Genomic DNA, 26,660 nt, shown 5'->3' with positions numbered 1-26,660 from the left:
GGGTCTGCACTACGTACCTCACCATATCCCCCCTCCCCTCTACATACAATACATCGTCTATGAGTATCCTCTAGGCAGGTATCATATAGCCGATAACCCTGATATGCATGTATCCAGACCTCAGGTAACTCGGGCAGGTAGCAGTCAACATTGGGCAGGTCACACGTGTGCAGCTTCCGTCAGGTACACTGCCACAAAAATAAAAAAAAATTATGTAACACGCGAGAACTGGCTCTACTCTCTATACCCGAAGTTCGCCTCGAAATTCAAGTACATGAGAGAAAGACAGGGAGTGCTAACTACAACCTCCTCACAACAAATCTTGCATGTTCGGCTCATACACCTCAGCTAGATGCTATACAGTATGTCTCGTCTTTTCTCCCGAGTACGCTCTCCCCCCACCCCTCCCCTCTCTGCTCTTGGTCCCGGACGGCCGAGTCTAAACAAAAAGGTAGCGTCAGACGCCTGGTCCGTAGTTCGTATGAGCCTTCTAGTTCAGTCATCATGCCCTATTGTCCATTAAGTCTGTACTATCCCTCGAGCTCGCCTCAACCTTGCGATGCCCCTGGTGCTTCTGCCCGCGGCACTCGGAACCTGCTGGTCTTTGATGTTTTGATTAAAAAAAAAACAACCATTCATAGCTCGTAATGTGCCACAGAACCCGTCATAGTCTCATAGTACCATTCATCATTTACAAGACAAGTCAGGCAACCCAGATCGATGCCGAGTTACCGTCGACAATCCCGGCTCTACTCGCCCTCGACGCCAACTTCGTCCTCCTCCATGAGGTCGCCGCCGTTCTCGTACTCGTCATCTTCCATCCTCTCCTGCTGAGCGATGGCCTGAGCAGAGACTATCTCGGCCAACCTCTTCAGGCGAGGCGTTTGCAGCCCTGCGAAAGGTCAGATTAGCCATCTCCCGTCCTCATGACAACGACCGATTCGATCACAACTTACACGACGGGGTGTACGTCTCCAGCGCCGTAATCGCCCGGGGTTCTGCGATCTCGTATGGGCCACTGTCATCCATGTCTACGGCCGGCAGTAGCAGGACGTCCGTCTTCTCCGTTACCCTAGACGCCACAGCCTTCATGATATCTCCGTTGATCGGCTGTTCGTAGTCCGCCACGAGATACTGGTTCAGAAGCTTCTGGATTTGGTTGGGGGAGAGCCTGATGGCGCGTGTTAGCCCTGTACGTGGCCCTCCGAGACGACCTGCCGTCCACTTACATCCAGCAGATATCTTGAATGATCTCGATATCGTTCAGGGTCGCCTTCTTTAGCTGCAGGAGTTTGGTTGCTTGCTGGGAAACGAGACAAGGGGTTAGCTACGAGCTAGATAAAAAGAAAAAAAGCGTAGGGAGAAGGGGGTAAGCTCGGTAGACTGACCATGAGATGCTCGAGCTGCAGGGTGCCTTCAGGCATGTCGTGGCTCTTGCACCACTCCTCGATACGAGTGATGTTGTAGTTGATCTGCAGGCCTCGTTTCCACGAGAGGAAGTTCCTGCGCATGAGTAGGTCGTTGAACGCGGTGACGCCCACCAACCGAAGGAGTTCGGTAACGGTCTGGGTGATGATGGTATCCTCTAGATAGTACGCCTTCATAGCTCTGAATACGTTGTTCAAGAGGCTCAGCAGGTTATCCATGTTGTACGCGGGCGTCGAGTTCGAAGCCAACAACTTGCCGAGGAATCTGTTGTTGTCGTTCGTGACGAAGCCGGGCAGCGACTGGGATTCGATGATAGCTGGGATGACCATCTTTGCCAGCTTCTTCTTGAGGATCTTCATCCACGTGTGGTATATGTTGAATTCCAAGCTTTCGAGGTCATGCTTGACAATCTCCAAGAGCCGGTCGTACTCGAAATTGTCCGTCTTCTGGGCCTCGTACCAATCCTCGGCAAGGAATACGAACGAGAGCATCTCGTGTACGTTGGACAGCCAGAAGGCGCCGGGATTGACGGCGTCGTCTCCCTCATAATGCATGACCTCTTGCTGGATCGACGACATGACGTTGGCCAGGAATCTCTCCGACTCCTTCACGAACCCGTTATTCCACATCTCGGATGTGACGAGGTTAATGAGATAGGATGGGAAGAGAACTTCCTTGTCCGAAGGCGGCGGGTTGGTGTTGGGCGACGGAATCTTCAAGTTCTTGATGAGGCCCATCGTCACCTCCTCGTTCAGGCCAGCCTCGTCGGCAAGTAGGCCTTCCAGTTCCATCTCGATGGTGTCCGGGCCTGGGACGTAAGTGACGCTGGACCGGTTCGCGCCGCTGGTAACGGCCATCGAGACGGGTCGCGGATTGTAGGCGGCGCTGAAACGGTCTATCGCGCTGGGCTCCGCGCCCGCGCTCCGGCGCTTCGGTTTCTTGGACGCCACCAAGTTGATGAGGCCGTTGGAAGGGGCGTTGACGCCGTTGCCGTTGGTAAGCTCGCCGTTGAGGGCGCCCGTTCGCTTGGCCAGCTCGAGCTCCTCGGCCATCTGCGCCAGCTGCTCCCGCAGCGTCATCTTCTCGTTCTCGTGAAGCGTGCTCTCGCGCCGGATGCGTTCCAATTCGGCGTTTGCGGTGCGTAGAGATTCCTTCAGCTCGCGTTCCTCCTCCTGCATCCGTTTGACGCTCGACGTAGACTCGTCGAAGTTGTGTTGCAGCTTCTTCATCTCCTCCTCCATAGCTTGTAACTTGGCGACGGCGATACCGGCTTGGTTGGCTTCCGCCTGAAGCTCCTTCGTCCGGGTCTCGAGGGCATTGTGTCGGCTCTTCCACGACTTGATCTGGCTCTCGTAGTTCTCTACCTGGCTCTGAAGACTCTTGTTCTGGGTCTTCATGGTGCCCAAGGACTGGGTGAGTTCGACGACCTTGTTTTCCAGCCTGTAGGAAATCTGCTTCAAGTCGCGAGCTTCCTCGCGGACCTTCTTGTAGTCCCTGCGCGCCACCCTTCCGCGCCACAGGCTCTGGACCAGGACCACTTTCTTGCGGTAGTTTCTCCACGCGCGGACCTGTCTCCTCGATCGCCATACGCGCTGGATGAGCACAACAGCATTGCCCACGCGAGTCTCCATAATCTCTTTCCTCCGCAGGTAGCCCTTGGCGACAGCCTGGACGAGGATGACGCTGTTGCGAATCTGCACGAACACTTTCCGCTGTTTCTGTCCCTTCCAGACTCTCTGGATTGTCGTTGCGGCCTTGACCGTGCGCAGCTCTTGGGCCTTCACGCGGGTCACGTTAGCCCTGGCGAGAGACTGGAAAGCAATGATAGATTCCCGCGCCTCGAGATACTTGCGTCGATAGTACTTGGCTTTGAGGTTCTTCTGGATCAGGATGGCAGCCTCGCTCATCCGGTTCTGGCGCAAGTTCTCGAGGTTCGCCAGCATACCGGCACGGAAAAATATCTTGGTCAAACCTAGTTGGTAGCTGTCGGTCCCGGTGCCGGTATTGGAACCGAGGGCCCGGGCGAGAATCTCTTTCACGAGCTGCCGAATCTCCGTCTGCCATCGGCTAGACGGGATCAGCAGATAGTATCGCAAGGCAAACTCTTCGTAGGTCCAACGTCCCGGGTAACCAGCGCAGCTGATGCGGATGGTCTCGAGAACACCGCAAGCTCTCAGCTGGCTGAGAACCATAGGTCCTTCGAATTTCCACGCGACCTTAGCCTCGTTTGGCTTGATGCAACGGATGTAGTGAACATTGGTGTTGCCGATGGTATTCATCAGTTCGATCAACGAGGAGCGGAATATGCCGCCGAGGGTTGGCTTGCGGTTCACGGCGACTCCTATTTTCCTCCCCGCTGCGGGTCTGGCAACAGCGGACCCGGTCGAGGCCAGGTCCTTCTCGCGAACAGCCAACGCGGCAGCGAGGACTTTCCCGAGGAACTTGTTCGTCGTGGCTCGGAGAATCTCCATGTGCTCGTCAGGCACCGTATCCCTATTCTTCTCAATGAAACCTTCCGACTCGTAGGTGACATCGACGGCATAATGGCAGACGGTGAAGGAAGATTTGCCAAATCGGGGCCTCTTATAAAATTTGTTCTTGTCATCGCAGAAGTGGTGATGAAGCTTCGTAACGAACTGCTCATCCGCGCCCATGGGCAACCTGGACTCCTCGTCGAGGAGCGACAGGATACCCAGTTTACCTTCGATCAAGTCGATACACGGCTGGTTGTCGGAGAACTCGATGAAGGTCCAGTCTATCTGCTCACGGACATACTCCTCCTGTTCGAGCCTAAACACGTGGGAGTTGAATTGCTGTTGCAATTTCTCGTTGGCGTAGTTAATACAGAACTGCTCAAATGAGTTCTTGGCGAAGTGCTCGAAACCGTAGATATCGAGCACGCCGATGAACGACGATACGCGGCCGAGCACTTCTTCGGTGGCAAGACTTCGGTTGATGATTTCCACCAACCAGTCGAAGAGACTCGAATAAATGTACTTGGCAACCGAGTCTCGCACGACAATAGCCTGCTGCTGCGTTAAGTTGGAGACGATCTTCTCGCCACGGGTAACGAGCTGCTTCTTCACGATCCACTTTGAGAAGTTCGTAGCATCGATTCCCAAGATACTACACGCACGCTCCAGCGAGGGCTCCGTGGGTTGCAGCACGCTGTCGCTCCTAGAAGCGCCGATCTTAACGTTACCCAGGTGCAGCAAACCGGCGAGGAGGTTGAAGATGCCCGACTGCTGGGCCTCGTCGACGCCGATCGTCTTTAGGGAGCTCTTGGTGGCGAGAAATTCGGCCTTGTCGTCGACGCCATCGATCGTAGGAGAATTACCCTGGTTAAGATAGTCAAACTGCTCGATCGGTAGCAAGCCGAGATCCTGGCGCTCCTTGTCCGTTGCTCCGGCCAAGAACTGGTAGAAGATGTGGTAATTCCTCTCTTTTAAGGGTTGAAAGACGAGTCTCGACCGTTCGAGGAGGTAGGTCCGAATCCTGGCACCGATGATGTTCGTCTTTTCGTCGAACATAATTTCTATGTACTTTCCGAATCTCGAAGAGTTGTCGTTTCGCGTCGTCTTGGCGTTTCCGAAAGCTTCCATGATAGGGTTGGTTGCCAAAATCTGTTCTTCCGTCTCACTCATCGTCTCGGACCCCTTCTTCACCCGCCCGCCGGGGTTGTCTGGGGATTCTCTAGTGGCAAAGTATCTCATGATGTATTTAGCACTAACAGTCTTCCCCGCGCCAGACTCTCCCGAGACGACAACCGTTTGGTTCCTCTTATCCTTTATCATTTTTCTGCGGGGGATTTGTATCAGCCATGGCGCAGGTGGACGCGAGGACAAGGGGGTAGGAGCGTAATTACATGAAGGCTTCCTCGGCGATGGCAAACAGATGGGGTGCCTGCGTCTCCCTCTGCTTGCCAGCATACACCTGGACCATGCCGGGGACATAGAGGGAATCGACTCGGGCGAAAGGATTCGTGGCGATCAGGACTATGCCGCTGTACGTGTAAATCTCCTTTTGCATGTATCGCAGGCGAATAGCCTGGAGTACTAGATGCGGAGGAAACGGTTAGTACATGGGGTAAGGCGAGGACTCGCACACGCTTGCAGGAAGACGCATACCAGCAGGCTCGTTCAAGTGGGACAGGTTTGTTAAATCATCGCTGGCTTCAAGCATCGAAGGGTTCATCAACGGAGGTAAGGACGGGTCGTTGGCATTCTGCAGGGCGGCTGCGGAGAGCGTCACCGTCTTGGTCTATAACACCGGCAGGCGGTCAACTTGACTGGTTCACTTAACCCAAGAGGAGATTCCCCTCTTTCTCTTCCTCTTCCCTCCCCTCCCTCGCGAAACGACGTCCACTCCAGCGGTGCTTCCCCGGTTGCTTACCTCTTCGTTCTCGAGCTTGAACTCGAGGATCACCTTGTCACCATCGACGGTCCTCTTGACAACCTCCGAGGCCACCCAGCCCTCGGTGGCATCCGGCTGCCAAGCTCTCGTCCCGACATCATAGCTATGCGACATGGGAGGCTGCTGAAGAAACAGGGACAGACTAGGCTCGGGATCGGTCGCGTCGCGGGATACAGAAGGGCGTCAAGGTACCGTGTTAAGGGAAGACTGCAGTGGGAGGCATTCGTGCCGATTAGTGGGAATTTGGACGGGCGGAACCAAAACGAACAAGGCAGCCCAGGTATGCAGCAAAACGAGACACAGGCGGCAGACCACCGGAATCTAGTACGGAATAAAAGAACAGACGGACAGAGAGACCCAGGGGACCAGGGCAACGGAACCGGGTTCTTTTCCAGCAGAGAAGAAGCAAATAGTGATGGTGGTGGCGTCAGTAGTAAGAGTAGTGGTAGGGGAGGAGGTGGTGGTGGTGGTGGTGAGGATGGTGGCAGTGGTGGTTTTAGTGGTGGACTAGCAGCGGTGACGGGAGTAGCAGAGGTGATGATTTTCACATCCGAGGAGAAATACTAGGGGCAATTTTTCGACATGGGCCAGGTTGTGATTTATCTGTAGTATTATATCGTATTGCATATGTACGAATATGTAGTACAATGTAATATCTGCACGGTAAGGGGGGTACAACCTCAAGTACCTCCCAGGCAGGGGAGAAATAAGAAGTGGGAGCCAACGGGCAGATAGAACCAGATACGTACTACATAGCAGCCATAGCCGTTGTCATTGCTCTACCTTTATGTACTGAGCCTTCTCTCCCTCTTCCTCAGCTCCTCTCTCTCTCTCTCTCTCTCGTTGCTTTTCTCGTCTCTTTGTCTCTCTCTCTCTCTCTCTGCCTACCCCCCCCCCTGTTGTTAATCAGTTCATCGGCGATGTTCAGGTGAAGTTAGGGGATAAAGGGGATGGTCGCGTTGCCTTCCTTGGCTTAGTACAGCACTAGGGACAGCGTTGAGCAGGAACCGGACGAGAGGGGCAGCGTGAAGGCGCCAGCCATTCCAATTCTTCAATTAATCGCATTAGCAGCTACCTCTGTTTCTTTATACCCGTACGTGCATACATCTATTCAGTACTTGCATCCGTACCTCTCGCTCTTCTACCCGCGTACATATAGTTATGTATTATGCATATACAAGGTATTATGGTGTTGCCTCCTTTTCGCCTGCAGGATGAGGGTGCACAAGACAGATTGTCAACAGGGTGTTGACCCTATGCAGGTCCCTTTTCCTGGATGAGCTGTTGTGGCATTTTGCTCCGATCAATCAGAGACCATAACGGTTCCTAGGCGACTGCAAAGGTTCGGTCCTGTCGCGTGTCGCGTTTTATGTGTGTGCATATATATGTATATATGTGTCGTGTCGTGTTGTTGCTGCTGGCGACGTGAATGACGGTCATCCCATCCAATGGCACGGGCCCGCATGTCAGTTCCAGGCGGAATGCATACTAATGTATACATACCTACTTACATGCGTGTATCAGGTTCTCAATTAGGTGGATGCAATGGAACAGGAGGGGGACATATGAATGTACTCAATAAGTAAGTTGTATAGGCAGGGGACAGAAGCTCTACCCTTACCCATACCTCAGGTACATAGTCCCCTCAACACTCTTATCCAGGCCGTCCATCTCAATATACCTACCACTGCCGTACCTAGGTAGGTAGTACGTCTTGATCGTCACATTCCAAAGCGGTCGGGCGAGAGAGAGGTCTATGGACCCAAAGTCCCTGACCGCCTTATACATTACATGCAATCCATCCGTCACTCGGCATACCGTCCCGTTTCGTACTAAGGTGTGCGGGCGGAGGCCGGGTAGTTGACATGGGTAGATAGAGGTAGGTATGTAATATGCGCATACATACGCACACGTACATACGCGGATGTAGGTAATTAGAACGAAGTAAATAAACGCTAGAAACCTAGGTATAGGTAAGAGATGGCCGTTTATAGATACCTATGCTTCCGGCTTGCTTAATAGAAGGTTTAGAAGGTAAGCAAATTTGAAAGTAGCTTGGTAATGAAAACAACTTATTTCTGCTAGGTATGTTAATTTATTTGTTATTTTGATACTCTTACGATCTCCAGGGTGAGTAAGTGAACTATTTACTCTATTCTTTAATCTCTAGCTGCAAGCAGGCAAGGTTCCTCTATGTGCTTAAAGTACAGTATCATACGAAGCGGAAATCGATACTGCCAATACTCGAAACGCGTATAAGAGAGTGATGAACTGCCCTCCGCTCCCCCTTTATCAGGTAGGTACCTGTAGAGAACGGGGCACATCCAACAAATCCCTGGAACACTTGGCGTACGTAGAAGGAATCCTCACCTTCATCTTACGACCAACCCCGATCTCCGATCCGTTATGTTAGGGCGCCCAGCAGGTCTGCTGTGCTCTACGTGCGGCGTTTTGCGAAACAAGCGGTCTCCGTCCTTATACTCACCTAAGGTAGGTGGGCAGGTATCTACCACACCGCGGATAGTAGAGAATATTGGTTTCGTCGCCTTTGTTATCACGTAGATCGATGCAAGGGGTTTATGTCTATCATGTTTGATACATCAGGTGCCTCCGTATAGGCACATGGAAACACAATCAACAGCGAAGCGGGTGAACCTGGCTGTAGGACTTATGGAAACATCATGCATACCACCAGCAAGCGAGCCTACTCCCCTCCCATGCTGGAAGAACCGCTCTGCTGTCCACCCAGTTACATACATACATATGTGGGTGCCTCCCTGATCCAGAATGCCAGGGTGATGATGTAAATCATTAGAGCAGAGCCATTACCGGAACTGCTTCGAGAATCTCCACGCTCAACATCTAGGTATATACATATCCGCCTATGTACATATGCATGTATTGTGGCATCGCCCCATGTCGCTGGTGTATTCTCACCGCTAGCGTCCAACCAGATGGTATTATACGTTGCACGTCTCGAAGTGTTCGGACGCGACGGCGGCTAAAGGGAAAGGAGAAGGGGAAAACAAAGGTGAAGAAGAATTCTGGAAAATATTGAGCAAATCGACCTTGTTAAAATCCATCTTACCAACCGCATGTAGGTACTACGTACGCCCTATATACATAGATATATATATGTATACCCTAGGTCCTTCATGTTGAAATCATGCCCTCCCTTTTTTTTTCTAACCATACTCGCATGCTATTTCCCTAAACATCCTTCCGGACCAGAGGTTGAAGTTTTTTTTTTCCCCTTCTTCTAGTACACATCATTCATCGGGGATTGCTTTCTGCCCGTCACTCCAGCTCCTAGACACTAGTAGAGAATGCGCGTCATGATGCGGGCTGCGCGAGCTTGGTTAGCTATGCGTGCTCAGAGGGTTGCGAGCTGACCACTTACAGCTAAGAGCTTCGAGTGCATCGGAGATCTCCTTAAGGTCACTAGTCTGGACGTCACTAACGTCCGCCATGAGATACGCAAGCTGTGTGCGTGTTAGCCTGCGAGGTCATTCGGAAGCGGGTTCGGGTGACATACATCGCCTCTACTATCACTTATCTGCTTGTCGACATTGTGGTTGCCAAGGATTTCGTTGACTGGCCCGAGCGTGAGTGAGTGCTCTTACGTAGGTAGGTATAGCGGCAAGTCCGGGATTCTACTAACCTTTGCGAAGAACACCGGGTACGTTCTTGTGGATGTAGATGACCTGTAGCAAATCAGCACATGGCACGGGCTGCCTGCGCGCAGTCGGAACCGCCTTACCCTTGCGTGGTCGGGTTCCTCGAGCGTCAGCGAACGCAGGTTGACCTCGGGCATATTGACACTGCCCAGGCTGATACCCTGGTTGATGTATCGGACCAGAGCATCGCCAACTAAACGGTGCTCGCGTCAGCTCCAAGCAGCAAGCGAAACTCGGCCGGGTTCCCATACCTTCGATACCAATGGCTCTCTGGGCCTCCTCGGTGCTGCCGCCGATGTGGGGAGTGAGGATGATGTTAGGCAGGCTGCGGAGGTCCTCCTCCCAGCCATTCAGACCGTTGTTGAAATAGTCGCCATTGGCACGCGGCTCGGCCGGATAGACGTCCAAAGCAGCCCCGGCAATCTTGCCAATGCGCATCGCATTGACGAGGGCCGGGATGTCAACCACGGTTCCGCGGCTGGCATTGATAAGATAAGAGCCATCTTTCATCTGCTTCAGCTGTGTAGCCGAAATCATGTTCTTGGTCTCGGGCAGCTCCGGGACGTGCAGAGTCACGAAGTCAGCTTCGCTCAGCAGGGCCTCGAGAGTCGGCACCTGCCTAGCAGTACCCAGTGCCATCAGGCTTTGAACGTCATAATACTTGACCGTCATGCCCATGGCTTCCGCCAGCACGGATAACTGCGAGCCGATGTGGCCATAGCCAATGATGCCTTCGCGACCGCCGATATTAGTAGCCGGCTCGGGAACACGCAGCGCTCATGTAGACAGAGATTGGATCGGTGTAAACTACGAGAAGATTGGGTGTTGGGCAGGGCGCTTACCGAGGGTCTTGCCGCGAATCTCCCAGCACTTGCTGCTCACCTTGTTCCAGGTGCCCCTCCGCATCTCGTGGGATCGGTCGCCGAGCTGGCGGGCCAACGTGATGATCTCTGCGATGACAAGCTCGGCCACGCTGCGAGAGTTGGCGAAGGGCGAGTTGAAGACGGCAATGCCGTGGTGGGCCGCGAATTCCAGGTCGACTTGGTTGGTGCCAATACAAAAGCAACCAATGACCAGCAGATTCTTGGCCTCGCTCAGCACCTTCTGGTTCAACTTGGTCTTGGAACGAATGCCGATGACGTGGACGTCTCTACAATATTCCGTCAGGGGTTGACCAGTGGCGAACAGGCAGGCCAGGCAAGGCAAGGCCAGGACTCCGGCAGTGGAGCTTACCGAATCTTCTCAATCAGCTGGTCTTCGGGCAGTGAGGCCTTGAGAAACTCGACCTGGTAGCCCTGGCTGGTCAAGACGTCTCGGCCGCTCTGATTGACATTCTCCAGCAGGAGGATCTTGATGTCCTGGGTGTTGAATGGCTTGAGATGCTTAGGCTGCCCGCGTCGGGGTCCTCCGCCGAAGCTCGACGGAGGAGAGTAGAACTGCACGGCTGACGGCGAAGTCGACACCTCGAGACGATGATGTAACTCCGTCTTAAGTGCCCCGGAGATGTCCTGTGCCTGCGACATGATAGCTACAGCAGCAGCCAAAGTTTGCCTTACGTGAAGGTTGTGTGCTCGTTGCGTGTGGGTTGTGGTTCGTGGTGAGGATGGAATATGTATGGATGAAAAGGTGCGTAAGGCAGGCTGGTTTAAGTGGTTGTTGGGTGCATACGCAAGCCAGTTACCGCGTCAACAACCCAGCACCAGAGATCACAGTCACAAGAGGGGAGGGTAAACCACCACTCCTCTACTATTATATGAGTAAGACGCAGCGGATTGTGACTCCAGTAACAGAGGTAGTCCCGGAGACGGAGGATCGGGGAAACAGAAGCATGTATGGAAGGGAAGTCGGGAAAACTCTGGTAGGCTAAATGCTGCAGCAGTTTGTTCCTATACTAAAGTGATGTTCCGTTTTCCATAGGAGGTACCTACCTAATAATTGCATACATATATACATCGATATGTGCCTCCTAAGAGGCTGCATCCCTAGGAATGGTAAGTACCTACTGTAGATAAGATTATAAGTAGATACGCATATACGTAAGTTAAGTACTTAATATAACTTTAGAATTTATAGTACATTTCTTTTTTCTTTATAGAAGTTTAGTAGATATTAATTAAAGTTTTATGTACTTGTATTTATAAAATAATATTTATAAAAATAATCGCCTTTCCTACTTTCCATGTTGTAGGGAGAGAGAAAAAAACTTAATAGGCGTACTCCCCACCAAACCCACTGCCATCCGACGTCGCTGCATCTACTTGATGTGAGTCACTTTGCAATTATAAGCTATGTGTACATTACCCCTTTCTCCGGCCGCCTGAGGGCCGTCGGCCAAGGACGCATCGGGATATGTACGAGTCTCTGGCTGGGATTGGAGCGTACTTACTTTACTGTATATTCTGAACTGTGATATGAAAAAAAAGAAAGGCTCCTAATAAATATACTTTTATTTGCTTTCTCTCCTTTTCTCTCTCTCTGTAGGTGTGTGTGTGTGTGTGCGCGTGTGTGCCTATAGATGGTGATAACATCGGGGTCTGCTGTTTCCTGATCGTTTTACATAGTTAAATCTGCACTATCGTGGGTTTATTAGACAATGGGTAAGTGAGTGGGTGTAGCAGCAATTCAATCTTGGTTCATGTGCAGCACGCAATGTACATGTGCGCCAGATGCAGACTTCTGTTAACTTCGTGTGATTCTCTCTCTCTGTCCGAATGCTCTACCAGTTAGCTAGCAACGTGATTCCTCCTTTTTTTTCTCCTCTGATACCAGCCTGAAAGCCTTCCCCTTTTGAGGGGGCCAGTGGCAACTCGGAACAACTCTGTTGGCCTTATGCAGCCGCCTTATCCGACGTGCCAACTACTCTGAACCAGTCATGTGCTAGATACTTGAAAAAAGAGAAGGAAAAAAGACACGACTGAGGAGAACCATCAAGCAGCAGCACAGAACGAGACCCTAAAATCAGCATGGAACCTAATGGGAGTGCCAGTCTATTTTGCACTGAAGTTCATAGACCATCGGTGCGTAGGTGAGAGTGTCATTGTAGAATGTTGCAAGTTCACCTCAAAATTAAACCTGTCCGAATGGAGAAGGCATGCGAGAGGAGGAGCAAGACGAGGTAAGGCAGCCATAGTAAACCTTCTTCCTTTGCCCAAGGGAATCTGCAGGGTGGGGTTAGAGTAGTTAGGGGCCACAGGTCAAGCGCCAAATCTAGCTTTGCTTGCACTCCTGAGCGTCCTGCTTCGGCTTTGCGCCATCATCCTGGAGAAGAGGTTAGCTATGCTTACTCCCTACTTCTTATGGAGGGAAACAAACATCATCATCCGACTCATCCTCATCGTCATCGTCTCGGTCGTCGCTCAGGTCATCCTCCTCGTCATCCTCCTCGTCAAAGTTCTCCTCGTCGAGGTCATCAATCTCCTCAAACGCGAGAGCCTCGCCAGTAAACCAGTCGATGGCCCGAGGGATCAGCTTCTCCTTGATGTCCTCGCCGAGCTGGTAGTCTAGCTCCAAGCGCTCTTCGATATCCGACGCAGCATCGTTGTCGTCGTCATCGGTGGGCGCCTTGGGCGGCGAGAAGAAATTGAAGAAAGACTCGGTCGGGACCGTCTTCTTGACGATGCGGGTTTGCTTGGTATCTGCTCAGGTTAGCGAGGGTGATGAGAGCCCATGCCCAAAGGGGAGGCGTATACTCACTCTTGTTGCGTTGCTTCTTGCTCTCGATGCGAACCGTCAGGTCCTTGCCCTCCTTCCAGTCGATATTATCACCCTCGGCATGGTCGTAAATGAAGTCACCGCCGTAGCCGCTCTCGTTCTGGTAGAAGTATGTCTTGGTGATGGTCTTGTTGGTGAAGAAGTCATTCTCCGAGAACTCGAAGATGAGGCGGAATCCAGGCTTGTCCAGGTACTCCATGCGGATGTCGGTTAGGTAGCGGAGGGCGGCCTCGTCACGGTCAGTAATCATCTCGGCGAGAGAGATCTGGTTCTTCATGGCGGACAGCCAGAATTCGGGGATGCCCTTGATGATCTCCTCGTCGGTAGCTGGCTTCTCGGGCTTCTCGGGCTTCTCGGTCTTAGCCTCGCCTTCCTCGCTGTCATCCTCGCCGGCCTTGACTTGTGCGTCGGTGGGCTCTTCCTGGCCATTGACGATCGCGGCGCGCTTCTCGTAGAGGGGAGTAAATTTGGCAAAGTACTTCTTCTCCAACTGGAGCACCTCCTCCTGAAACTCGGCCTCGAGCTTCGAGTGATCTTTCTGGATGCCCTTCAGGCCAGCAACACGGCGGCGAACATGAGCAGGCAGGGATTCTATGTAACCGGAAGAGCGACCGACGAGGCTGCCGAGTCGGCCTTGGATCATCTGAACCAGCTTGGGGTTCTGAGCAAAGATGGAGGCGGCAGCAGCGCGATCAAGATCCTCTGCACCGATAGGTAGGCAATGTTAGTCATTAGCAGACCTCGGAGGGGGGGAGCCCAGATAGCCTAGGCTCTTGGTCAACTTACCCTCCTTGATGCTAGCAACGCCTGGCTGTTGGGCATGAGAGGAGATGGGGGCATTGTTAGCAGGGGTGTTTTGCGGAGTCCTAATGAGAGGTTAGGATGCCGGTGCCATAAGGACGGACAGAGTGCAAGACAGTAAGGTGGGAGGTTACGTACGGGGCAGGGACCTCTGCGCGCCGATTCTTAATGGGTTCCGCCATTGTGGATGCCGGCGTCACAGGAATTCTCGACAACGAGGTAGGGGAGAGGGAGGGCGCAGGTGTCTGGCGGACTCGGCTGCCCGGGGGCGAAAAAGGGAAGAAAAGAAGAGCGGGCGAAGGGGCAACGGACAGAAAACCCGGGGAGGGTATTGATTGATCCGGAAAAGTGCAGCAGGGCTGAGAGTACGTGTGTGTTGTGATGTATGTAGGCGCGGGTGCGAGTCGGATGCGGGCCACGGGTCGGCCAGCTCAAAGAAGTTGGACGATGTGCAGATGGCGAGGGGCGGAGAGGGCAGAGATTGGGGGACAGGATGGATGAAATTGATGGGCGGATAGGAGCAGAGGGCGTAGGGACTCGGATCAGGACCTAGGAGGAGCAGTGGAAGGGAGAGGACGGAGGTGGAAGTTGTTGCAGTAAAGGTGGTGAAGCAGGTTAGGTTGGCCTGCGGTGATGGAGAATTTGATGAGGGAGGACCGGACTGGGCTATTCTGGTGGGAGAGGCGAAGTGGGGGAAAGGCGCAAGCAACCCTGTTAAGTGTTTTTTTTTTTCCCCCTCCAAGAAGCTGAGGAGGAGAGAGGAGAGTTACTGGCGCTGGTGCTGGCGCGCGCCGTTGCTGTATGTCCAGTCCCTCACACACAAATTTTCCTCTTCCTCTCTACCTCTCTCCACAGGCATTAAGATTTAGGCAGTTAGCCAGTATTTCCCTACCCTCTATCTGCATACCTAGCCTCTCTCTCTCTCTGAACCCAAACCTTGGGTACGGCCAACCCGAAGCCACCTGCGACTGTCAATATATATATACCTTTATAAGTATTACAATGCGTGTGTTAATATTGTATTCCCCCGCCTTTCGGTACCTCTGATTCGCAGGACGGTACCTCGAGTGCCTAAGTAAATTCTATAGTAGCCTCCCCTCAGCACATGCCCGAGTACACATAGGTACCTATGTAAGTACCCCTTTATGTTTGGAATGTGCTTCTGAAGGGATGGAGTTTTACACGTCTCGCATTGCTAGGTAGGTACCTAGGTACCTGTGTCATTCAGAGGAGGTACCTCTGTAAGATACAGGTAGGTAGGGGGAGACAAGATTCATGAAAACGGAAGGATTCTGGAACCAGCTACGTTTGAATGAGTGATGCATGTCCATCCTAGGCACCAAGTAAAGTACCTGCTTCTCGCCATCTCCTGCATTAGGTACCTAGACACCCCCGCCTGCAGGTAAGGTTACGAGGTACCTAAGGTACCGAATCTAGGGCGGTAGTTGGAAGTACATGTGTGTTTATATACCTAATGTACGCCTCTGTACAGACATGTCGGGCCAGTAGGGTGCTCCTGTGCCAGTCGGCAGCAGATGCTAAAATGCTGGAATAGTTGACGCTGCCCAGTGCCACTATAGCATTTCTAGAATGCCTGTACGGCATAGAGGCATTTCCGGGCACCGCGCCATACACATACAATCCAGTCGGGGGCCTCCATTCCTGAATCTGGATCCCTCCCACCCCCCATAGGTTAGATCTGTTAGGTACACACTCTCGTAGCAACAATGCCGACTTAGCATTCGGTCCAGCAGACAGACACATCATGGACTTTGGCAGAAAGCGGTGTACGCCTGAAGACAACTCGAGGTTCTGACGTGCCTACACCAGCCCAGCCCTCGTGGACAAAGATTCACCCAACCGACATCCATGATGCAAAAAGTAAGGCGCATAGAGATGAGACATATCGGAGCCTATGCCTACGGACCGCCTGCCTGACATGCCTCCTTCTGTGCTGCTTTTAACGTATATACCAGTCCGTCTGGCAGCCCAGGCATATATGTTAGAGGTAGGTAGGTAGACAATACCATCTTGTTCCTGTCCGGCTCTCATAGGTATTTGTTTTGTCTTCCCCCCCTGTCTCTATGAATATGGGTGGCGGTCTGCGCTCAACGACTTCCACATGATGTCGAGGTTAGGTGGCCAGCCACGTCAACTTACCTCTATAGCACTAGGGTGGGTAGGTAGATCATAGGTTAGATGGGAGCATGTAAGGGGGTTATGTACGTAACCTGTAAAACCAGTCCTCCCAACGGGCAAGTCCTTATCCTTGACCCTCTTCTTATCTTTGTTATCTTATCGCTATCCTTTATCTTCAGCTCAGAGTGCCGACGAGTAAGTTGTGTTCCATGTTCCACCTGGATAGGAAACCTGCCTCATGACCTCCTCAATGTTTACATGTCACCTGCGCAACTCTGAGGAAGCGTTTCGCAGCCTGCTCAGCATCATCATCTGCGTAGGAGCACATGGCCATCGGAGCGCGTCTACTTGCTCTAGCCCCTTCTGGTCCAGCAGCTCGCTATTAGAGAACTTCCCGCGCGTCAGCATTCACAGATTGCCACCCATTCACGATGTGCCCTGCTTTCCGAGCTTTTATTCGACGGCGTCGATAGCAGGTACATACATATTCTATCGGCTGCCATGCCATTTGCTCCTTCGCGTATCCCGAGCCTGTCGCTGACGCATCGGTAGATCGGCTTCAATGGTTCACTTAGACGTACCCGTCCCCGAGCTCCTAGTCTAGGGAGGAACACGCTTAGATTGGCCCCCCCTACCGTCCCCCAGGGGCCTGCCCACCATGGAGCGGCGCGATAGCGATGCCCCTAGTGGGCGCAATGTGCCCGAGCCCATGTACAGTCTCGGCCTTAACCATAGCAACTCGAGCATATTTGAGGATGTCGAGATGGCGCATGACGAGGTAGGCTGGCCTACCGACCCCCCTTAGCCCTTCATCCATTCCTAACTTGGGCTGCTTCGTACGTAGTTGTATGCTGGCCCCATTGCCGAGAGCTTGCCTACGAGCCTCTCTGCCTTCTCTCATCGTCGCCAGCGGGCCGATTCGATGGCAAGCTTTGCGTACTATAACGAAGAGGAGAACGAGTCAGGCCCTCGGCTCATGTTCGAAGAAGACGGGGCAGTACCGTTTGACCTGGACGAGACCCCCTTTGATCTCGACGAGGACGAGGAGGGAGACCCGGAAGTCCAACTCGAGAATGGGCATTCGTACGAAGATTACGCGCTGCGCAGGAGGTCCTCAACCAACTCGAGGGGCTCCGTCCATGCTAGACTTCTCCGAACCGAGAGCGGAGTGACAGATGTCAGCGGCCTCCGCGATCACGGCAGAGTTAGTCAGAAATTGCACATGGTGAATGAGGATCTCACTATCGTGATAGCTGGCTTTCGCACGAGCAGACCTGGCTACGCTGCGTACCTCATTCTGTGCGCCGTAACGTTGGGATTTGCATATCTTCTCCTGCGGTGGCTCCCACGATGGCAGGTGAAGTTGATTGGCAGGCCGTGTCCGCTTCACGACAGCCAGTGGGTAGTCCTCGAGGTTAGTTTCTCTACCCTCAAAGCTTCATAGGATATCTTAGTTCGGTATGTTAACCGTGACATAGAATCAATGGGGCGAGATGGCCATCCTCAATGTACATGTGCAGCCCTACAACCGACCCCTTTCAACTGTATTTGGGACTCCGGAAAAGATTTTTGCCCAATTGCTAGAAGATGATGCCGATCCGCTACTTCCCGAGCTACGGGTCCTCAACTACCGATACGTGCGCTTCTTCTACCACCCTCTCAAGGATAAATTTGTCCTTTGTAATGGGTGGCGAGACCCGGCGTGGAACCATGTTCGGGACCTCCGTGCGGGTATCGACAGCGAGGAGAAGGAACATAGAGAACATGTCTTTGGAACCAACCTCATTAACATTGAGCAGAAGTCTATCTACCAGCTTCTTGTGGACGAAGTAAGTTATTATCAATGGAACGTTGTTTCGTAGCTAACAAACTGCAGGTCTTCCACCCATTCTACGTCTTCCAGATAGCAAGTTTGGTCCTCTGGTCTCTTGACGAATACTACTACTATGCCGTCTGTATCTTCGTCATGTCGGCGGGCAGCATAATAGCAACCCTGGTGGAAACGCGCGCCGTCAGTATCGTCGCGCCCTAGTGGCTGGGGCTTGTCTTAGCTAATCCGGAGCAGACCCTGCGACGTCTTCGCGATATCTCTCGTTTCGAGTGCGAGGTACGAGTCCTTCGCAACGGTTTCTGTAAGGATACGATCGATGATTTTTTCCGTCGTGGGCTCCAGTTCTGACTTTGTTTGAAGGGGCCAGCGTCTCTTCGAGCGACTTAGTCCCTGGGGACGTCTACGAGATCAGCGATCCCAGCCTTTCGCAGTTCCCAAGTGACAGCCTACTTCTGAGCGGGGATTGCATTGTCAATGAGAGCATGCTCACAGGCGAATCTGTCCCGGTTTCCAAGATTCCCGCTACCGATGAAACACTACAAATCATGAACCTCGCCGCCTCGACGATCTCGCCTGAAGCCGCTCGCCACTTTCTCTTCTGCGGCACAAAAGTTATTAGGGCAAGACGGCCACAGGAAAATAGGGACGACGAGGGTGTCGCACTTGCAATGGTTCTGAGAACCGGCTTTAACACGACCAAAGGTTCTCTTGTCCGGTCTATGCTCTTCCCCAAACCGTCCGGGTTTAAATTTTATCGCGACTCCTTCCGGTACATATCCGTGATGGGATGTGTGGCGCTTCTTGGGTTCGTTGTGTCTTTCGTCAACTTCCTTCGCCTCGGACTATCCTGGCACCTGATAGTTGTGAGAGCATTGGACCTGATAACTATCGTCGTTCCGCCGGCCCTCCCGGCTACACTTGCGATAGGGACAAATTTCGCTTTGAGTCGACTTAAGAAGAAGCAAATATTCTGCATTAGTCCGCAGAGGGTAAACGTGGGCGGGAAGCTAGACGTTATGTGTTTCGATAAAACGGGCACCCTGACGGAGGACGGGCTGGATATTCTCGGTGTGCGGCTGGTGTCTCGAACGACGAACTGTTTTGACGATGTCATTGCTAAGGCGGCGGGCCTAGTCCCTCGCTCCAGTCTGGATGCAGGACCGGGTGATAAATACGACATAAATCGTGCTGCATTATTCACAATGGCCACTTGCCATTCCCTTCGCTCCGTCGAGGGCGAACTCATCGGCGATCCGTTAGATGTTAAGATGTTCGAATTTACCGGATGGACCTTCGAGGAGGGCAATCAAGGTGGGACCGATCAGGAAGATGAGGAACAGGGCGGGCTATCTCCCCCGGTCGCCAGACCTCCCCCCGTACCCATGTATGATACGGATGACTACGGAGCGACTCGGGGGCAGAACGTAAGTTGACACCATTTTACACAACTGCTCACACGCTGTTCTGACATCACCGTAGCCGCCGATCGAACTTGGGGTGTTGAGGACCTTTGAATTCGTCTCCCAGCTACGGAGGGCCAGCGTAATCGTGCGGGTGTTTGGCCGGCAGAGTGCCAGCATATATGTCAAAGGGGCACCGGAATGTATGCGGGATATATGCCGTCCTGAGAGCTGTAAGCCCCGCCATCTTCAAGAAACCTGCATTTAAGCCATTCTGACACATCGAAGTCCCGACCGACTATAACGAGCTCCTGTCATATTATACACACAAGGGATATCGAGTCATCGCCTGTGCCACGAAGCATATAAAAAGGCTATCTTGGGTAAAATCTCAAAAAATGAAACGTGACGAGGTCGAGTCAGATCTTGACTTCGTCGGGTTCATCATTTTCGAGAACAAGCTGAAGCCAACGACAACCACAGTGATCAAGGAGCTTACCCAGTCGAATATCGGCTCCATCATGGTCACCGGTGACAACATCTTAACTGCTATCAGCGTGGCTAGGAATTGCGGCCTCGTGGAGAATGATGCACATTGTTTTGTTCCCCATTTCGCCGAAGGTGAGTTGCCTAGACTTCTCACGGTCGTCATAAATACGTACCGTACATGCCTTGACAGAGGCGTCGAAGCTGGCTCGCTATAGAGCTAGGCGGTTATAACATTGGGAGCTCGCCAATTCCTGACGCATTGATTATAGGAAACTCGCGCGACCCAAACGCCCGCTTGCAGTGGGAAAGCATCGACGATGTGATATACGAACTGGATAGTCGGACTCTACTCGTAAGCCCGGCACAATCACCGGCATATCGATCTAACTTCACGAAACTGACTTGAGACTCCCGCAGCCGCTCCCGGTTCCTCCGGAGCGTGATGTTTCGTTGCCATATGATATAACGAACTTAAGGAATTACTCTCTTGCGATAAGCGGGGATGTCTTCCGATGGATAGTCGACTTCGCCCCGAACGAAGTCATGCAGCGAGTTAGTAATATCTTTGTTCACTGCCGACTAGGTTCTCATGACGGCGCCTCTTGGTTTGGGGCGGGGGGCCTCGCTACACTAGATGGCTAACGAAGCGCTAGATGCTCGTCCGTGGCAAAGTCTTCGCACGCATGTCTCCAGATGAGAAACACGAACTTGTCGAGAAGCTCCAAAGCATCGGCTACTGCTGCGGGTTTTGCGGGGACGGGGCTAACGATTGTGGCGCTCTCAAAGCCGCAGATGTTGGAATCTCCCTCTCGGAGGCGGAAGCATCCGTAGCCGCCCCGTTCACATCGAGGGTGTTCGATATTCGATGTGTTCCTGATGTGATTCGGTACGTCTCGGTCGTTGGTACAAAGATGGCATCTAGTCACGCAGCTAACGCCGTGTTTAGAGAAGGACGAGCCGCTCTAGTGACTAGTTTCAGTTGCTTCAAGTTTATGAGCCTCTATTCCGCTATTCAGTTCACCTCTGTCAGCTTTCTCTATGCTTCGGCTTCGAACCTCGGAGATTTTCAGGTGAGGCTTCTTGCCACAGTGCGCCTCTCCAGTGCTAATGGGAAACCCCCAGTTTCTCTTCATCGATATCCTCCTTATATTGCCAATTGCTATCTTCAGTGAGTACAACGCCGAGAAAGTCACTACGAGGGAATGATTTGCTGATCCCACCTCTCAAATAGTGGGCTGGTCAGGGCCGTTTCCGGTTCTCAGCAGGAGGCGACCGACTGCAAACCTGGTGTCGAGAAAGGTCCTTACCCCTTTACTGGGTCAGGTAGCCATCTGCATACTTATACAGGCTGCTGCATGGCATATTGTTCGGCAGCAGAGCTGGTATGTCCCGTATCCGAACATGACACCCGGCTTAATTACGTACTTATATGGATGTTATAATTGTAGGTATAAGCCGCCGCATATCAACCCAGAGAAGTCCAACATCCGAAACTCGGAGAATACGGCCCTGTTCCTCGTCTCCTGCTTCGAGTATATTTTTATCGGCATCGTCCTCAACGCCGGACGCCCGTTCCGACAACCCATAATTCGAAACTGTGGGCACTATCCTCCCCTCTTGGTATCGTCGCGTCTTTTAGGTGACTAGATTGGCTGGCTAACGCATTTCTCTCCTCTCCCCTAACGCGCAGGGCCGTTCATGACCACCATTTTCGCGTCGCTTACCTTAACAATCTATCTGATTCTCGCACCAGGGCCCCGCGTCCGGGCGCTCATGCAGCTGACCAAGATCAGCCCGTCTTTTGAGCTCACGCTGCTGGCCCTCGGCGCCGCGTACCTGGGCGCCGCGTGGGTCGGCGAGCACTACGTTTTCCCGGGCCTTGCTCGGGTGATCGGCCGCGTAACGCTAGCCCTGGCGGGCGCGCCGAAGAAGAGAAAGGAGTACAAGGACATCCTCGAGCGGATGGAGAGCTGACCTCGAGGGCGAGGATATTGTGAGGAGCGAAGCGGGGGCAAGTATATAGCTTTGGTTTGAGTAGAGGCATGAAGAGAGGGCGTGGTGGGGTAGTTGAGACGTAATATGGCTTGCCCTAATTGATTTCAGGGGTGGTCCTACCATAGCCTTGCGTGAGAGAGAAGGGGGGGATATGAAGGATATTAGAGGCAGCAGAAATTCGGCGGAGATATAGGTAGACCGTGATTTTCATCTTAACGGACGGCATTTGAAGACATGAGCCGATTTGTCGCGTTTGCACGTGTACGTGCCAAATCGTAATGTCACTTGGGGCAATACGTTCACTCGTCCATACCGCATTGGCTACCAATTCGAGGTCCGCTTACGGCGCCGGCGACTACGCTGACACCGAGAGCGATAGATCGCTTTACATGAGGACCACGATATTTGGCGGGTATCTATTTCGATTATTCCCCCCTTACAGAGAGAACGGCGACCCGCACTGGGTACGACGTGTCCTATACATACGTGTATACGGTATGTGCATCACAGGGCGATGCTGTCTATATCGGGGGGGTGCATGATTGCAATTGAGGATCTCGTGGCCTCCTTTATTTGGTCGGCGGCTTCGTTTCTTACTCGTTAATCCGCCCCGTTCACGCCCTCGTTCTCTAGCGTCGCCTTCCTCTCCGGCTTCGCCTCGGCCTTCTCCTTCGTCCGGGCCACCTCGAACACGACGGCCCCGTTCCTCGCGCTTTGGATCTTCTTCCACCGGCCGAGCCGGTGCTCCTTGCCGACCCCGACGACGACGCACAGGCCGTCCTTGCCGCGCTCCCCGCGCTCGAACACCGATATGTCGTTGATCACGCCCTTGATCAGCCAAGGCGTCGCCGCCGCCGCCGCTGCTGCCGCAACCGGGGCTCTCTTGGTCCCGTTCGCGCGCTTGGCTTCCCTTTTGTTGTCGGCGGGGTCCGGGTCCGAGCCGGCGGGCGCAGGGACGCCCAAGGCCCCCGCCGGCTCGATCCTCTTCTTATCCTCGCTTAGCTTCCACGCCCTCACGTACCCGTCCCAGCTGCCGCTCAGTATGAGATCGGAGTACGGTAGTGTCCGCAGCGCGGTGATCCACCTGGGCTGTGGGGGCGGCACGACCCTCGGATCGGGAAAGGCCTCCGCCGAGGCTTGCGTGGGCAGAAGCGGCCGCTCGAGCCCGTGAGCTTGTGGGAGGACAAAGAGAGGCTTCTTCTTCTGTATGCTCCAGAGGGCCAGCGACCCGTTGTCGCTCCCGGTAACGAAGAGCTCGTCGTCGATCATAGCGACGCGATCCATGCTGCCCTCGTGGGCCAGGGACCGCGGGTCGACGTCGGGCTTCTGCTTCCTGTCGATCGCCCCACCGCGGAAAACCAGCTGAGTCTCCTCGACGACTTTCCACAGGCGGGCGGTGCGGTCTCGGGCGCCGACGCTCACACATCGCTCCTGCGCTAGCGCATCGATGTCGACGACCTCGTCCTGGTGGCCGAACAGAGTCTCGACGTATGCCAGCTCATCCAAGCTCCATATTTTGACGGTGCGGTCCTTAGAAGCCGAGTAGAGCTGGTTTGTGCCTCGACGGAAGGCTAGGCCGGTCACGGCATCGCGGTGGTGGGTGAAGACGCGCAGGGGTTTAAGCGATTTGGCGTCGTAGACGATCAGGCGCTTGTCGGCCCCCCCCGTGACGACAAACTTGCCGTCTTGCGAAGCTGCCACGCATAATATGTCTGCCAGGTGGCCCTGGTAGTTGTCCTCCTTCGCCTTGCTCTGATAGCCCTTTACCGCGGCGACCTTGGTCGGCCTTCGGCGCGGGGGGGCGGGGGGCTTCTTCGGCTTCTTCTTCGTAGTCCGTGGGTATTGGTTGGCGGGCAATTCCTGCAGCTTCCACTTCACGAGATACCGGTCTTTCGAAACGGTGTATACATAGGGGGCGCACGTGGCCACGGAGGTTGTCGAGTGAGTATTGCAGCGGAAGAGGGTATGGGAGGCTTGGCCGACAGCCAGCTCAGAGGCAATGGTACGATACACCTTCCCCTTGGCTTCGGCCACGTCTTCTTGGAGACGCTCAGCTATTATGTCACGATCGATCTCCTCGGCATCAAAGCCTGTGTCGTCGACCTCCTGTCGCACATTCTCCAGATATCTCTCGGCGAGTCTTAGCCGCTTCTCGGCCGCCGTCTCCCCTTCGTTCTCCAAGTCCGTCTCCGACTCAGAAGCGCCGTAGCCGTCAGCGGCGTCTTCGCTCTCCGAATCGCTCCCTGATATCGACTCGTCGCGCTCGACTCGTCTCCTCGGTACAGCTGGCTTGGGCGGGTTGGAGGGAGTTTTAGGAGTCGGTTTCGAGGGCCTGGAGGTTGCAATTCGTTTTTTGGGCACGTCCGCAGCGGGAGCCCGTTTCCTTTTCTTGTGTGCCGCGGATGCTGTAAAGAACGAAGACATGTTCGCACCGCGAGGTGTTGAAAGGCCTGCGCAATTGTGCGGGGGCCGTTTTGTGCACTTGGAAATATCCTCGTTCGAGAAGCAAAAAAAAAAAGGCGGCATTCGCTACTCAGAAAAAAAAAAAAAAAAGCTCCAATCTGCGGGACGATAGGGACCCCTGTTATCCCTACTATGTTCCGTGGCGTACGTACCTAGCAAGGTGGGATGAGGCTGGAGGAGGCGTGGCTTATAACCTCCGACCTCCGATCTCCCCCACGTCTGCCCACCCAGTAGGTACCTAAGTCGGCCTACCAATTGAGGTCCCGCTGCTACGAGCGCAAGGCAGGTCGGCTCTCTGGCAGGGCTGCTAGGCTGTAGCTACCTTGCGCGTCCACATATTCTCTACCTACCTATCTCGCCGGCAAGCTTCCACACAGCGGCGAACCCACCAACGAACAACCTCGCACTTTGAACTCGCACTCAGCAACACCCTTACCGACTCTGCGTCCGCCGTGAGAATCGCTGTCAACATGTACGCTTCCACTGCCACTGCAACCCCGCCACCATGCCTGGCCGAAGTAGACTGTCGCTGACTGTAGCCGGACTAGGGAGGTGCTGTTGGGAATTACGGGCAAGGACTTTACCTTGATCGCTGCCTCCAAGGCTGCGATGCGCGGGGCTACCATCCTCAAGGCTTCCGACGACAAGACCAGACAACTGAACAAGCATACGCTGGTGGCCTTTTCTGGCGAGGCGGGAGACACGGGTGCGTTGGGTTCCCGGGCGGTATGCGGCGGGGAAAGCTAATCGTAAGCAGTGCAATTTTCGGAGTACATCCAAGCCAACGCGCAGCTATACTCGATGCGAAATGACACCGATTTATCACCCACGGCGCTGGCGTACTACGTCAGAGGCGAGCTCGCGTCGAGCTTGAGATCGCGGAATCCCTACCAGGTGAACCTGCTGCTCGGAGGCGTCGACCCCATCACCCACGAGCCAAGCCTGTTCTGGCTGGACTACCTCGCGGCTCTGGCACCCGTCCCTTACGCCGCCCACGGCTACGCACAGTATTACTGCCTCTCGATCCTAGACAAACACCATCACCCGGAAATGACGCTTGTCCAGGGTATCAAGGTGCTCGAGATGTGCATAGACGAGCTCAAGAGACGGTTACCCATCGACTTCAAGGGCGTGACAGTCAAGGCGGTAACGAAGGACGGGGTCCGGGAAATCGAATTCAACAACGACAAGATAGTCAAGAGCGCCTAGGACGAGAATTCCCTCTTCCGGTTTTTTTCTGCTGGGCGGGAACTGCATATGTACACTAGGACCCTAGGCTGAGGAAGGGGGAAACGGCTCTGGAACAGCCGACGAGGAATCGAGTCGCAGGTAAGTTTATGAGGCTAGTGTTGACTGCGAGAACACTCAAGCCCACCTCGTGCTTCCTTCGGTTACACCGTACGTACTAGGAAATATAAACTACCTAGCAAGCCGATGGCGGCAATATTTCGCGGGTTCGTCACGAATGGGTTTAGAATGCGGCAAATAGGGAGAGGGGAGAAAGTGTCGCGAAGAGGTGCCCAAGAGTGGATGGGATGGTTAATACAACCACGACGGACGCCTGAAGCCCAGTAGATATTGTTAAGCACCCAGTTTCGGTGGTGTCTGTCTGACCTCCATTGGAGGGGCACAAACCCTCGAGTCGCATTCCACACCGAATGCTGGCCCAGTAAGCTAGGGGGTAATATCCACCACTACCGTCGGTGCTGCCGCCATCGCCATCGCCATCATAGTACCGTATACGGAAGATGCCCGCAGTCCCTGCATACCTTGCACAGATGATAAGAGCGCAATCGAATTGGGCATTAGGCCAGGGTTTCTCCCCTCTCTAGCATGCCCGCACCCCTTAGGCAGGGTTAATATATTCCATTGCGTCTCTCTGGCTGACTTGTGGCCCAGTCTGGTTGGATTCCCGGACAGCGAGGACAGTGAGAACAGTGATAGCTCATAACCCAAGAGGACGTCAACAGGTTCGCGCGTACACACGGGGCATATACAACGCTCACACGCTGGTCGAAGGAGGGTTGAGTTTGCCGCGAGATGACCGCTCGTCGTCAGGCGGTGTATGCTCTTCTGGGCGGTGAGCCTTCGATGCGTGATGCTGGCACACCATGTATGGATGGCATTTACTGCACAGGCACGCTTCCTATTGGAACCTGGCAGGCCTGTTACAGCAGAGTTGCATCGGCCTTCCCCCCTATGAGTAAACGTAGCCAACCGCTGGGATTGCGCTGAGTTGCAGAAGGCCGAAGAAGGAAGAGAAAAAAAAATTTCGTTCGACGTAGTCCCCGCCAATGATCGCCGTACGTCAGG

The 26,660-nt window shown here is 53.6% G+C and overlaps 6 protein-coding genes across 6 annotated transcripts; 2 read left to right on the top strand and 4 right to left on the bottom strand.

Moving 5' to 3' along the window:
* Window positions 1-189: 189 nt before the first annotated feature.
* GGS23DRAFT_569685 (putative myosin MYO2) lies at window positions 190-6,460 on the bottom strand. Its single transcript, XM_051516469.1, has 7 exons — window positions 5,821-6,460; window positions 5,556-5,688; window positions 5,294-5,483; window positions 1,389-5,226; window positions 1,230-1,303; window positions 957-1,171; window positions 190-892 (listed from the first exon to the last, which is right to left on the bottom strand). Exons 1-7 carry the CDS (start codon window positions 5,953-5,955, stop codon window positions 750-752), a joined length of 4,728 nt encoding a protein of 1,575 aa, XP_051371548.1. The 5' UTR covers window positions 5,956-6,460; the 3' UTR covers window positions 190-749.
* A 2,435-nt stretch (window positions 6,461-8,895) lies between these two features.
* On the bottom strand, window positions 8,896-11,405 carry GGS23DRAFT_569679 (uncharacterized protein). The gene is made up of 8 exons (XM_051516468.1): window positions 10,752-11,405; window positions 10,361-10,668; window positions 9,770-10,249; window positions 9,602-9,711; window positions 9,503-9,545; window positions 9,377-9,435; window positions 9,242-9,323; window positions 8,896-9,186 (listed from the first exon to the last, which is right to left on the bottom strand). Exons 1-8 carry the CDS (start codon window positions 11,039-11,041, stop codon window positions 9,158-9,160), a joined length of 1,401 nt encoding a protein of 466 aa, XP_051371547.1. The 5' UTR covers window positions 11,042-11,405; the 3' UTR covers window positions 8,896-9,157.
* Window positions 11,406-12,711: 1,306 nt separating this feature from the next.
* Window positions 12,712-14,521, bottom strand: GGS23DRAFT_70469 (nucleosome assembly protein). The gene is made up of 5 exons (XM_051521207.1): window positions 14,169-14,521; window positions 14,016-14,095; window positions 13,212-13,931; window positions 12,831-13,153; window positions 12,712-12,776 (listed from the first exon to the last, which is right to left on the bottom strand). Exons 1-5 carry the CDS (start codon window positions 14,210-14,212, stop codon window positions 12,726-12,728), a joined length of 1,218 nt encoding a protein of 405 aa, XP_051371546.1. The 5' UTR covers window positions 14,213-14,521; the 3' UTR covers window positions 12,712-12,725.
* Window positions 14,522-16,827: 2,306 nt separating this feature from the next.
* On the top strand, window positions 16,828-21,863 carry GGS23DRAFT_605367 (uncharacterized protein; the record flags this gene model as incomplete). The annotated part of the gene is made up of 16 exons (XM_051519749.1): window positions 16,828-16,947; window positions 17,014-17,583; window positions 17,648-17,998; window positions 18,046-18,180; window positions 18,235-18,301; window positions 18,361-19,424; window positions 19,480-19,633; window positions 19,689-20,021; window positions 20,159-20,241; window positions 20,307-20,441; window positions 20,543-20,775; window positions 20,836-20,959; window positions 21,012-21,057; window positions 21,121-21,271; window positions 21,338-21,486; window positions 21,580-21,863. 16 exons carry the CDS (start codon window positions 16,828-16,830, stop codon window positions 21,861-21,863), a joined length of 3,999 nt encoding a protein of 1,332 aa, XP_051371545.1.
* A 621-nt stretch (window positions 21,864-22,484) lies between these two features.
* GGS23DRAFT_605366 (WD40 repeat-like protein) lies at window positions 22,485-24,308 on the bottom strand (the record flags this gene model as incomplete). The annotated part of the gene is made up of 1 exon (XM_051519748.1): window positions 22,485-24,308. One exon carries the CDS (start codon window positions 24,306-24,308, stop codon window positions 22,485-22,487), a length of 1,824 nt encoding a protein of 607 aa, XP_051371544.1.
* A 509-nt stretch (window positions 24,309-24,817) lies between these two features.
* On the top strand, window positions 24,818-25,556 carry GGS23DRAFT_605365 (nucleophile aminohydrolase; the record flags this gene model as incomplete). Its single annotated transcript, XM_051519747.1, has 3 exons — window positions 24,818-24,865; window positions 24,900-25,053; window positions 25,105-25,556. 3 exons carry the CDS (start codon window positions 24,818-24,820, stop codon window positions 25,554-25,556), a joined length of 654 nt encoding a protein of 217 aa, XP_051371543.1.
* Between the last annotated feature and the right edge of the window lie 1,104 nt (window positions 25,557-26,660).

Source organism: Durotheca rogersii (assembly GCF_024521655.1).
Source record: "Durotheca rogersii strain YMJ 92031201 chromosome Unknown GGS23scaffold_11, whole genome shotgun sequence".
Taxonomy (NCBI): domain Eukaryota; kingdom Fungi; phylum Ascomycota; class Sordariomycetes; order Xylariales; family Xylariaceae; genus Durotheca; species Durotheca rogersii.
Note: the sequence above shows the minus strand (reverse complement) of the source record. Positions and strands in the feature narration are given on the sequence as shown.